At 34.1% G+C, this 14,555-nt stretch overlaps 1 protein-coding gene across 2 annotated transcripts in view; it reads left to right on the top strand.

Annotated features, from left to right (window-relative positions):
- pio (zona pellucida domain-containing protein piopio) overlaps positions 1 to 14,555 on the top strand; it is a 254,041-nt gene that overhangs the window by 222,177 nt on the left and 17,309 nt on the right. For both annotated transcript variants that reach the window (XM_081736236.1, XM_081736235.1), the window contains exon 5: positions 6,700 to 6,839. In XM_081736236.1, coding sequence (XP_081592362.1) covers positions 6,700 to 6,839 — 140 coding nt within the window. The remainder of the gene's footprint in view (positions 1 to 6,699; positions 6,840 to 14,555) is intronic.

Below are 14,555 nucleotides of genomic sequence, written 5' to 3'. Positions count from 1 at the left end.
CAACGTGTAATATAATCTTGTACGCCTTTATTTAATACGAATTCTTCAGAATTCAGCTTTATATATATATTGTAATAAATGATATAAATATAAATTTTGTACAGGTTCGACATCAAGATCTTTAAACAAATGTCAACAAGGAGGTACTTTCATTTTTCCGACGTAAGATTATTGTTACTTTCTTTCATAGTCTAAGCAAAAGTCTACTTTTGCTACTATTACCACAAAATAAGATGCCATATTTTAAAATCGCATATGGTAGGTCACCTAATATGAGGGCTTAGCCTTTGCTACATTGTGCCCCTCCTCCCCCTTACCCGGATAAGAGTTTCCAAGGGTTGAAATCGACCAAGGATTAGGAGCAATAATGTAATGCAAGAATTTACGTGAATATACGTTAGACAAAATTTTCTCAACCTATTTCAAATAACGATCTTTTTTAAAAACACATCCTCTTGCCAGCGATCCCATAAGTAATTTCCAGTTTCTAATAAGCTTTTTGATTATTTCTGTTTATCATTTACAATTGTATATATGTGTACGCCTTATATAGAAATAGGAATAACAGTTTGCAAGAAATATGGAATTAAAAATAATTTTTAAAAATAAATTTTGCGCTACAAAATCCTACGGTAATTACATTTATCCTTTTCATCTCCATTCACGGCCTCTATGTATTGCTCTCGCGTAAGTTGTCTCGCCCACTAACAGAACACAACTGAAGTAAGGAATGAAAACTGAGCGTTGATATAACTCTTCCAGTGTTACCACCTTAGTGAGACATTTTACCCCAAACGTGGCGAAAATGTTCACTACATTAACGTTATTATTAGACATGGGTGTGAAACAAAAACGAGAGATACTTTTCGATTTTCGTTTTCAAATTCGGTTTCAACATCACAAAATCAAGAAGAATTATAGGTGATATTGTTCAATTTGCATTTTTCATTGTTATCATATCACAAAAAGCGTTTTATGACCGTAGATATTTGGGACTTTTAAAAAGCAGAATGAAATGAAATCTTTGAGTTTAACGTCCTACTATTTATGCCCGTTAGGCTAAGGGAGACGATTATTAAAGCAAGTGAATAATGATGGAAGAATTGGTGGAATGAGAAAATGGGAGGAAACAGGAGTACCCCAAGAAAACCCACGGTCACGATGTTGTCCACCACAAAGTTACTTAGCTCGAGGTATGAGACTTAAAAGAATGTCTATATAAGATTTAAAAAAAAAAAACATTCACATAATCAGATAGGAATATTATTGATATATTTGTCTAGTCAACATAATGTAATCATTCTGTATTAGTACATTTTCATGAGTATAAGTAAATCAACAAAATAAGTATGATTTTCATGTTGAACAGATGATTTAAATTGTAAATATTCTGATAATTTTCTTTAAGATTTAGGTAATTTTCAAAAAAAAAAAAAAAAGTTTGGTTTACTTGATGTCTGTCCGCGGTATACATGAAACAGCAGGTGACAATCACAAGATCAAAATCTCCAACCACGACAGAAACCAGAACAAGAAATCAGCAACAGAGCCGCAGTAGTATCTCCCACGTTTGTAGACTAAGTTCCGGGGCTATTGAAGGTCAACAGCGTACGAGAGCCTTCAGAATTACGTACAACAAAAAGAGGAAGAAGAAACCAAACAGAAAGGGTGTGGTGTTCCAAGACTTTATAAAAAGAAAGCTCTGCATCTAACAAACGATATATATTTTTGCATTGTTATTATATCACTTAAAGAATAAATTAAAAAAAAAAAGACGAAGAAGAAGACTTATCTGTGGGCTTCAATGGTCCGTTGTGTATTTGGTCCTTACATTATTCTGTTGAAGTACAGTTCTATAGATATTCTTTTTTTAAAAAATGAATAGCACTGCTAAATGGAAAGTTCCGGTGGATAAGCTTTGTCTTCAAGAAAATAATGAATTTTTGTCAAATGAACAAACTGTATCATGTGAAAGGAAAAGGGCAATTCGATGCGGTAGATGACTTTCTTTAACAAGCCTTTTCGCTCTCGGTTACAACGAACTAGCAACAAACCAAATCGAATCGACATCTCCGGTTTCGTCGTTCATCGTACACGACGAATGAACGAACGACCTTACTCAAGCCAACCTTCAAATACAAAATTACCGTTCTCTCATTCTCATTTGAGCGTTTAATAGTCGCGAAATCTGAAGCATGTTTTTAGCATTTTTTTTCTCCTTCGTAATCATGTCGTATTATAATGTTTTGCTGAATTACTCTTTAATAGTACTAAAATAACACTTATTTTCCTCCGTAAAATTGATGAACAAATTGGTAAAAAACGGACCAAACGATTTAACAGATGAATGGCCCATCAACGAAAAAGATACATTTCTTAAACAGGTATATTTTACAAAACTTATGGAAAAAGGAGGGAATTACAGGAGGAGACAGAATTCTTAATCTCTTACGTATAATACACAGTAAGATGATTACTGAACTCTAAGTGGGAGGTCAAGTTTCTTTTCGTGGTATATATTTCCCTTGGAATAAATGTTCATAATATTTGAAGATGATGAAGTAAATTAAAAGCTTTAGCCTTTTCCCCTGCGTTCAAGCTCTTTGGTTACGAAACTAAGAGGACAAATTTAGTTGAATTATGATGAGAAAATTGATTGCAAATGTTACAGTACGATGAAAGGAGAAGGCTCAATGCAATAATGACTACTTCAAGCTCACTTGCACTAGTAATGAACCAGAAACTGTTCACAACAAATGAGCACTCTACAACCACCGCTTCCAACTTGGAACCACAACCTACTTCAATGTTCAGATTTTCTTCCTATGGTTGTTATACAAGAGCTTACCGTTTTATATCTTCTCGTTTTCTCATGATCCTCATATCTCATTGAAATTTAAAAAGAATATTGTTATATCTATCTTTTGCTAATACAGTATAACAGGTGACACCAATTTAAATACGATACTATTTTGCTCTTATTGCATGGTTCCTACTGATCTGCAGAAATCTATTTCCCTGACTTTCCCTACCTTTGGCAGGAAATTCCCTGACTTTGAAAATTGCATGTAGAAGATAAAAACAGCAATAAAAACTAAATGGGTATTATAATGTTGGCTAAGCTAAAATTAGTGTACAATTAATGTTAGAAAAAATATATTTTATAAAATTTCCCTGACTTTTCCTAATTTCCAGTCTTTATCCCCTGAGCTTCCCTGACCTGCACCATTTTCCTTGAGTTTTTCCTGACTTCTCTGACCAGTCGGAACCCTGTGTTCGTACAGTTACTCCTTTCTACATCCTGCAGTACATCATCCAGAATGAGAAATTTTCTCCGCGTCCCCGTTCTTCCGCCACTGAATTCGTTTATGACTAAAAAATTTCTGTGTCCTTCCTGATGGTCGAGAGGCTAGCGCAACGTAATCCTTTCGTACATGGGGTCCCGGGTTAATTTCCGGTGGGGAAATCCTTGAAATCTGATTCTCAATTTTGTTACTAATTTGTCGCTTATGATGTTGCCCAGAATGAAGAACAACGAAAGTAATATATTCAGTCTCTCAATTTTCTCCGTAGAGATTGACATCTGAGTCTCAATATTAAAATTATTACGTTGTCTCTGATTGCGGTCGAGACAGGCAGCATGAAGAAACCTCGGAAATTGCTACTATCTGATAATGCGGAAACTAATTTAGTATTTTAAAAAAATCAGTGCAATGTCCTGTTTGTTAAAAAAAAAGTCATTCCAAAACACTTTCCGTAGTTTTCTGAGAATGAAAAAAAAAGTACTATAAATGAAAAATTTTGTTGAAAAGAAAATAAAAATAAGAAAAACTCTTATTTTCGTTACTTCACGGACTTCTAACGTTTTCCAACTTCCATTCCTTTTTTTTTATGTCAATGTTAGATATTTTAACTTCCTCTCTCTCTCTCTTCTGCTTTCACAGTTCTTTTTTCTACCATTTTCTATGGCGATGAGTTGAAGCACGTCTTGAAGACAGTTCTTTCCCTCTCTTTTCGTCTTTTTTTTTTTAAAAAAAATTGTCTTATTTTTTTCCTGACACAACGGTGTTAATTCGACAAGCCTGGTTCGTCTATCTCTTATTGTTGCTGGAAGTGAGTAGTAGGTACTCTCTTTCAAAGTAATTCCACCAGAGACTTTATAAAAGGTAAAAGAAATGCATGACAGGACAAGTATTAAGAGTATTTTTGTTTTTGTTTCGGACTTTTTTTTTTTTTATAAATTATTTCACGGATTAGTTCTGCGTTTAGAAATTAGCCGCGTGAGAGACTTCTCGCTTCATTGACGACTACATTTTACTCAAAATGTTCTTCACACTCTTTCACACACATTTATAAACAGAAAGTGAGATTGTCTCCCCGCATACTTCTTTTTTCGTATATATACACAAAGTAAAGGTGTTATAATGTAATGTTTACATGTCAAAGCAATAATCCTTGTTACCAACTTGCTGAAAATTATTTTTTTTAAGTCTCTCTTTCCTGTAGTAATAATATTTTGTGTTATATAATCTCTTCCTTGTTAGAAACAACTGCTCCAACTGGTTTATTTCTCCTTCAAAGCTGACAATTTCCCATCTTTTTGGATTGCTGAAAAATAATACAGTATCTCCAATAAGATTGATATAAGTGAAAAGTAAGTAGCAGAGTACACCACGAGAATAAGTTTGGTTTGGGCTTTAGTAAACCAAACTCCTTCAGAAGCTAAATTTTACCAAGCCTAGACTTAAATATAGCATTTTATCTCAAATTGAAACGACTATATTTTAAGACGAATGAAGATTTGAAAATATACGAGGGAAAGTTAAAAAGTAACGTATGCAACGTACACTCTTAATCCCGCGTTAGTCGTTGGAGTGTAGCAGTCCGTTAAACATGGTAGCTCCATTGTCTATCTGCAGCAAGGAGGAAATTAGGGCAATGATTCTCATTTTTTTGCGGAAGGTGTTACACTTCAGGAAATTATTCGCCGAACGCAAGCGTAATATGGTGATAGCTGTTTGTCGCGAAGCAAGATTTACGAATGGATAGAGCGTTATCGTCGCGAGGGAGATGGATTTTTATAGCAAATCGTTACTGTAGATGAAACTTTCGTAAAATACTTAGTCTTTACATTTGTCAAGTAGAAAGTCATTTAGTTTCCTTTTAGTGTCGCATTCTACGAACAGAGCAATATTTTGTATCCTGTGCATTATACTAACCAGCTAATCTCAACAGCACTGAGGGTAGTCTATCGGGCAAGGTTGATATCCATAATTACTCCTATAGAAACAGACGGGGAACGATTTTTGATTGTCCGTATCTTGGGATCAACCACATGGATTACCTTAATCAAAAAATTTGGTTGTTTGTTTCTTTTACAAACTTTTAGATACACTCTTCAAGGCCAATTTATAATGAAATTATTAACAATTGACAACAATGAAGAGGAAATTGAAGTCAGCAAATAGAGCTACCAATGAAAAGGAAACTGAAGTCAGCAAATAAAGCTACCATTATGGCATTCACCTAGTAAAATTGAGGAAGAATCATGAAGAAATCTGAGTGAAGGCAACCTGTCACTAGATTCGCACCTGGAATATTCTGCTTTCGATACAAAAAGCACCAATGCCTACTAGATGTTGTTTCAGAGATATCCTTACACTTATCGCGGACATTGTAAATAAATAAATGTAAAGAGACGTACTTCTTATCTCAACAGCGACCAATATCCAAGTGATATCAGAACGCTTAGAAAACCTGCATGAATCAGTGAGTTTAATAGTCAGAATGACATTCTGTATTTTGCAGTCTTACTATTGCTTAAGAAAAAAAAAACTTGAGCGAATATTCTTCTTTCTTTTCCGTTTTCTTGTAAATTATGTTTAATATATTCTGCAAACATTTACTAATAAACATTAGTATTTTCCTGGTTTACAGCTTGTTATATCGTCGCATGAAAACCAGAGGAACGTAACTCCATTTTCGTAGGTTTACAGGCGAGAGGACAAAAATATTATTTTCTTAGAAAGATATGTTTTAATAAGATGGTAATTGAGCTACATTACAACAGATGATCGACAAGAACAGATGGAGTTACGTTCCATTTACACCAGGTGGGCCTTTCAAAATTATGTCCAAACATGAAGAAAGCGAAAACTGCATATTTGGAGTTACGTTCCTCTGGTTCTCAAGCGACGATATATAACTTCCAGATCTATAACTGCAAAATTAAATAACATTGAAATCATGGAATCATTTAACAATAATAACAATGGGAAAGCAAATAATATGTTTGAAAGTGCCATTTCGCCATTCGGTCGGTGAAACTAAGTGAAAATTTTGGGAAAACCTAAGTTTGCCAGATTATAACTCGGGACTCCTAGATTGGAAAGCAAGAACGCTAACTATTACGCCCGCCCACCTCCACTTTTAAATAATTTTAATTAATCCATCACATAGGGAATATCGGACTGCAAGATGCCTGAAAATTTTTAACGTAACGTTTTATGGAATATCTTTTCCCTGTTATATCGACCCTTTTAAACTATCTTCCTTACAGGTCTATACAAAAGAAAACAAGAGACATGACCTAAATGAGTTATAGCTAATTTATAATAAACAACACATAGACAGATAATTTAGATAACATGATCTTGATTATAAATTAGCCCATTCTTTGAATTTCATTTATCTTTGCAGACGGATGGCGGCGTCGAATATTTTAACACCATTGTAGTCCAGCCTCACCGAAAATTAGTCACGAACCAAGGAAGGGGATTCCATATTCGATGTCGCTATCAAACACGGGATAAAACAATAACCTCGCATGTCAACGTTAGGTAAGTTAAAGAATAATTTTAAATGTTCATTTAATTAGTAAATAAGATAAATAACTAAGAAACAGGTGGTAAGTACTAGGAATGGTAGTCTAGAAACAAAATTTATTGTTTGATTCAAGCATACAAATGTAAACATAGTTCGCTTCTTCTGGTCGGATTTTCTAGTGGCTTTTGGTGTACAAAGTGCTTCGCTAGATTCCCAGTAGGAGAGTGATTCATATACCACTTTAAACTGTAGATCTCCTCATATGTAGTCTAGCTGCTGACAAAGAACGTAAATACAAATCAAGTAATTCTGGGTGATTTGACGAAACAGAAAATTCAAATCTTGTATATGCTCACGAATATATCTGAAACATATGCAACCCATTACGCATTTATTCTTTGCTGGACTGCATAACGTCCAGGATATGATTCTTCAAAATTTTGAGTTTAGCGTCCTGTTTAACGGCAAGGCTACATGACACGTGAACCTACAGTTTAACGTGGGATCCGAACCACATGAACTCACACCGGGAATCGAACCGGGACTCCTACACCAAAGGCGTGTACGTTAACTGCTTAGCTACGAAGGAGCTTAGTAGATTCGCTATATTATCATTTGAAAGCCGCGTTGCATTTGGGAATACCTAACTGGTTTAGCTCATTGATGCCCATTTTATATATATATACATCTTTCATTTTGTTTTCAACATTCAGCCCTGAAGAGACAGAATTCAACTCGAGTGTTTATTGAGAATATTGATGCTTCCTTTAAAAAAAGAAGAAAGAAAATGTTATCTTTTGGGGTTGATCCATCTTTACACCCACCTTAAAGCAACTTCCAGATTTTAAATTGTGTTACGTAAATGTATTTAAATTAGATTAAACAAACAAAGAAAATATTAATTTAGAGTATATCATTATTGAGAGGGTTTAGTTACTGAAAAAGAACGCTGAAGTATAAATAGAAGTCCTATTAACATTGTATATATTATTAACATTGTATATATAATGCCCGAATTACTTGTGTTTGGACAAAGTTTCAACATATTGCGATTATTGTCGATCCTTAAAAATACGTAAGGCATATTTACATCTGGTGGTGTTTGACATCTCTTTACACTCATCATAAGTTTAGTGTAATTCAATGTCTATATTTAAATGTTTTATTATAAGTTCTTGAGTAAATTTATAGTAGAAAGTAGTTCTATTATTTGTCGTATTGTTTTTTTTTCTTTAACAATTTTGTGGAGAAACAATGAAACCGTATCGTTAAAAAAGAGGATACAAACTTTATTTCTGTTCCTACCTTCAGTTCTTTCTTTGCTTATAGCTTTTATTTAGCAAAAAAGAAAAAAAGTTACGGAAATATTAAATTTTCATATCTTTTCTTTGGGGCTCTTGAACTTTATGTATATATTTCTTAAAACTTTAAACCAGTGGCTGCTCTTGAGGAAAGTCCCATCGGTAAAGTGTGGAGTCTAAGCTTGTAGCGATAAAATGTAGATTTTTACGGAGATGACTTCTTCCAATAATCAATAAATCGTGTGCTTTGTTCCTCTAGTCACACATTTGTTTACTTTCCTCTCTCAGAAAACAGAGGGGAAGATGTTTGTCATAATATCACCTCATTGCCTGTTAAGTGTAGTTGAAAACAGAGAGAGAGAGAGAAATAAGTCTCGATAATGATAACAACAATGTCTCTCCAATTGGATATTATGCAAAATGACGTGAATATGAGACAAATTACCTCATTTCATCCACTAGTGCATATAAACTAGTCCACTAGTAGTAATAGAATGACATACTCGAAAAGACATTTCAAGCTCATACAAAGAAGATTCTGCTTTTATCATCATATTTTAATATTTCCCCTTTACCAAATGTTGGATAAGGATTATAATTGAAAGAGAATAGCTGCGAAGATAATTTATTTCCATAGAACTCCTTTTCTTTCCGTCTTTAACAATGATTTTTGATGCCTCGTAATAACACACTTTTCACCACCATCTCAGCAAACACTTTAAGAGACGTTTTGCTGTAATTTATGGGGGTACACGTTCAAAGTTCAAGGTCTATGACAGCTGTGAGGTGTTATTTTTCGGAAAACGCAACGCTGACAGCTGTGCATTATTTTAACACTTTCATTCTCTTTGTTATTTCTTTTACTACGAATCACGATGATCTCATATGGTTCGTAGTATTTTCGTGTTTCGTTCGAAACTTGCGGCAAGCTGCATTCCATAATAACACAACGAGGGAGAAGAAATATTTTTTTGTTTCTTTTGGAAAAGCCGGTTCTCGACCAACAGCTACGAGATTTATTATTAGATTTTTTTTTTTTTAAAAGTGTTAGGATGGGTAATTTGTTGATAAGTTCGAAACGTACTAAATGACAGGGTTTCCTTTAAAGAGAAAAGAAAAGTTGTATTCTCCAAAGGGTTTCACTCATATATAAAGATTTGTTGTTTCATGGTTCTGCGATAACTATCAGGCTAAGGAACATCTATATTTAGTCTCACATGGAGGAGGAGTTAACGCTAAGATTTTATATACTGAAACAGAAAGTTTTGGTTGAGCTAGTGAAGTATTGAATAAACATGAAAATAGCATGGTTTAATACGAAGGCATAGACAATATTCTACTGAAAAATACGTTATTATTATTTTCAACATTTTCCCTATTGTGTCACATGTATACTGAGGTGATGGTTTTACATAGTCCGTTTCTTTTCAGTGTTTAATTATTACTTGTTTCTAGTATAAAATGATTTCACAATATTTAAAAAATAAATAAATAAATGATAGGGGACACGGTGGCGCAGTGGTAGAGCGCTTACCTTTGGTGCGTAGAGTCCCTGTTTCGATTCCCGGCCAAATAAGTTGGTGGTGGATAACATCATGTCTATGGATTTTCTCGCGGTACTCACGTTTCCTCCCACCAATTCTTCCATCATCATCCTCGTGGAATGTTAAACTCAAAGACTTAATTTCAATACACAAATGACAAAAAGAAATAAGACATTTAATACTAAGCCCAAATCTACACAACAGCAATATTAAATTGATTGCTATGTTCAATTCGGACATTTTAAGATTTTCAGAGTTTTCTTTAATTGTATCGAGCAAATACCGTGATATCCCGAACAGAGGTTATGGTAAGTTTTTTTCAGTTATCCTCAAAGCGCCCTCAATAAATGACCGTTCCCTTTCAATTTCATACCCTACTGAAGAAATCACTCCTGAGTGTTGAAACCTTTCGGCAAATTGAAACAGCAGAGAGGCAACCGAAAAAAGAAAAGTGTTAGAAAAGTGGCAATCGTTTCTTATTGACAAACCGTGTTTTAAAATATATTAGATACCATGAATATACCTAGGTATAACATACCTGAGTATGTATGTATGTAATCATCATTCATTTGATTTCCTCTTAAAAATCAATCACAAGTATATAACATACCCGATCTTCATAATTAATCCAATCCTGACCAATCTTAGCACAGAGATAGACTTTGACTACCTACGTAAGCATGTAAAATATTTTCTTATAGAGACATTTGATCCCTGAGTTATTGGCAGCCCTTCCCTCTGTCTTATATATTTCAGAATAAAATAATTTATGGTAGTAGATATTTCCTATATGGGCGTTTGTGTATTAAAGATTATAATATGCGTTTCCTTTTTCGAGTAATCCTGTCTTATTTATAAGCGTGTATTGAACGATAAGATTTTGTGTAGCCGTGGCTGAATCCTAGAACGGTTATCGACAACAATTTTGTCGTTGTATACAACATAAAAACATCGTTTTGGAAGAAAGGAAGCGTCTCCGAAAGTATAGCCAAAGACCATAGGGTGAGTTCAGCGGTGGTTATTGAAGATCGAAGTTGCGGTTTGGAATTCGCATCAAATTTTCGACAAAAAAAAAAAAAAAAAAAATCACTAATTGGTATGCAGAACAAGAATTAAGGGAAAATGCATGAAACAAACATGTTAATTATTTGAGGTTAAAAGTTACGAGTAATTAAATGCAGTGTGTACTTATAGTAAACAGTTGTACAAATTAAAAGAAGACATTTTCTCCGTAAATCGGAAAAGTCGAATAGTTTTTTTTTAAAAAGAAACATCACCAAATAGAAAACAGAGAACATTGTAAAAAATGAAATGAAATCTTTAAGTTTTACGACCCACGGTTATGCCGGTTAGGCTAAAGGAGACGGTGATGATGAGTAATGAATGAAATGGTGGAATGAAGAAAGTGGGAGGAAACGGGAGAACCCCGAGAAAACCCACGCACACGGTGTTTGTCCACCACAAAGTTCACTTGGCGGGGGCTGGGATCGAACCCGGGACCCTAAGCACCAGAGGTGAACGCTCTACCACTGAGCCACCGCGGCCCCAGAGAACATTATAATCTACTGAGAATTCATTTCATTCTGAAGTTATTAACAAAAGTAATTTTATAGGAGAAAATATCTCGGTCTTTCGAATGTGACTACAATGTTATTCTCACATAAGAAATTGTAAAAATTTAAAACAAAAGGGAATAAAACAAAAAGTTTTCCTATGTCATTTCCCTTTACCACACTTTAATCATCTGCTACAAGTCTTTTTATTTAAATCATATACTCCACCACAATCATATAATTTATCCACTCGTAAAAGGAGCATATTGTTTCCAAGAAGACTCTACTGTAAATGTAAGACTACGATGTTTGCTACTAATGATGATTTCTTTCTTTCTTTCTGTATCTTCTCTGAACACAAAAGTAAGAGTGGGTGAGCTAGGCTTTTGGTTGTGCTCGCAGGAGTAACATTCCAAAGAGTGTAATTTATCTGCTGGAACGAAAGGAACATGGCCCAAGCATCACGAAAATGATACGTGAAGGTTGAGGTCAACACGAAAGGGCGCTCATCCCCCGTCTTTTGGGCGTCTTCGTGCCTCAAACAAAGCTTGTCACAGAGACAATATCCTCGTAAATGTCAGAGTACACGAGCTAAGCAGATTAGATTTTTTTATTGTTATTACTATAAGGACCCATAGGTTTTGCGTTGCCTTTTTGTCTTTTTTTTCTTTCTTTCTTTCTTTCGCAACTATCACTATAAGTCAATCATAACGTAAGGTCAATGATGGCGATTAACAATTGAAACAGGGTTAAGCCTCAGACCAACATTCATGCAAAATACATTTGCTCTGTTTCATATTATCTGGATCAACTATGGACAATAATAATAATAATAATAATAATAATAATAATAATAATAATAATAATAATAATAATAATAATAATAATAATATAATAGTAAGTGATTTGAAGAACTCGAACGTTCATTATACCAAGAACAAAACTTGCTATTGAATCCTATCCAGTGGTGTCATTTAAATAATTTAACAACCGATTTTATGATCAAGTGTTAGTTAGTTGACCTAGTGTTATTATTATTACTATATGATTATATTATTATTGTTATTTACTCCAATGATATTAGTAATGGTAACTAGAATTACGTCAGATAACATATGGCTTAAATTAATATTTTGAATATTGATTTTAAAAAAATAGTAGTAGTGAATTAATTTTCTTTCGTAAGTTCTGGATCTAGAAGTGAAGAGGCAATTTTAGCTGGTTCTAGCGAACCGGTACGAACCGCCTGTAACCGATTCTATTCATGCCATGTAATCCATAGCAAAACCAAGAGTGGTTTTGCTTTATATTACTATCTCACTTTCTTCTCGGTCTATTCAAAAATCTATTTCTTATAACCTTCTCCACTAGAATGCTATGATACACGCCAATATCCAGTGCCGCTCATATTACATACGCTTTAGTCTGATATCCGTATGTGTTTATTTACCATAAAAATCCACAAGTAAAATGAATTGCATTGATAATTAAATAAATAATCTTAAGTTTCTGCATATATATCTATAATAGCGTTCCATCATATCTAATTCAGAAATCAAATCATTGAACTGAAATTGCATCCGGAGCGATTGATAATGAACAATCTAAACGTCGGAGAAGCAAACAACTGTGAAAATTTTCTTGACCTTAATGGTAATCTGAATTAAGATTCATTCAACAGTTAGATTTATGAGCTGATCATTTTGCAATTGTGTATAAGGATTTATAATCACGCTACTTGATGCATTTCAATGGAGCATTAATAATAAAAAAATTCCAACGAACACGCTATTGCCATCAAAACTGCATATACTTGGAGCAAGGTATCTGGCAATTGTCGAAAGAAATTCAAAACTCTCTGTACTTTGAAACCTAATAAAGGTTGAAACTATACTTATTTTTAATTTACCTTATCGCATGTTCTCAAGTGATGCTTTAAAAGAAGAGGATGGGGGGGGGGGGCATCACATTGATTTAGATAGTAATTAATTCGAAAGAATATCAGTTTTTTCTTACTGTTTGTAACTTACCACTTGCTTTACTAATCTACGTCTTCATCAATTTTACAATTTTCTTGGGAATTCCAAAATTATTTCAGAATATTATATGAATATTATACAGTATATCTCATTTAACGGAATAATAATAAGGTATACCTAATAGGTATCACAATTCCAAATACAATAAACCTGCAGAAAACATATATAGAAAAAAATAGAAAAATCCAAACAATTAGCCGAAAACATAAGATAATAATTTAAAAAATGTGAAAATAATGTCAATAGTAATGTCGATACTAGAGTGGTCCACAAGATGCTGAAGAAGGCACCTGAAACAACTGTAATTGAAGAATAAAGAAGATACAGAATTAGATTAGAGTTGAGCACCCCTTTCAGGAGCGAGGCTATATGAGACGTGTACCTACAGCTTAACATGGGATCCAATGCACATGAAGTTCCACCAAAAATCGAATTTGGGTTTCATATGTCAAAAGAAGACAGTTTAAGCGTAAAACTCTCCACAATAAAATTTTAAAAAAAGACATAGAGAAACAGTAATATACTTGGATGGACCTTATACTACATATATTCAAGATTACTACATCACCTACTCAGATGAGGAATGGAGAAAACTAAATAATAATAATAATAATAATAATAATAATAATAATAATAATAATAATAATAATAATAATAATAATAATAGATAATGAAATGGTGGTGGTAGTGGGAATTACCCTATACAGAATTTATAAAGAAAATAGATTTTATACATCAAGTTTTAAATTCAGAGTTGTAAAATGCTAAAAAAAATACTACACATTAATTTCGAAAGAAACTATTGTTTCCATTACATACGATACACCAATGTATCCTAGTTTCTATTCATATTCATACGCGGGGGCTCAGTGGTAGAGCGTTCACCTCCAGTGTTTGGGGTCCTTGGTTCGATTCCAGCTCGCGCCGTGGACTTTGTGATGGACAAACACCGCGCTTGTGGGTTTTTCCGGGGTTCTCCCGTTTCCTCCCACTTTCTTCATTCCACCATTTTAGTCATTTCTCATAATCACCGTCTCCTTTAGCCTAACCGGCATAACCGTGGTACGTAAAACCGAAAGATTTCATATTCATACGGCATTGGTTACACGTTGTGAAGACCAGAGGCGGCGTTAGTTTCGCGCGGGGCCTAGTGCCGAAAATTACCCCGCGGGGCCAGAGTACTGGTAAAAATCGCCGAGCGCCGACATGCTACTTCTAAAGCCGATAAAGCAATAATCAGCTTCCCTAGATACTTGACTTTCATTCCTATGTGTGTGTGTGTGCGATGTACTT

This window comes from Thermobia domestica, chromosome 13, assembly GCF_964235325.1.
Source record: "Thermobia domestica chromosome 13, izTheDome1.hap1.1, whole genome shotgun sequence".
Classification (NCBI taxonomy): Eukaryota; Metazoa; Arthropoda; class Insecta; order Zygentoma; family Lepismatidae; genus Thermobia; species Thermobia domestica.
Note: the sequence above shows the minus strand (reverse complement) of the source record. Positions and strands in the feature narration are given on the sequence as shown.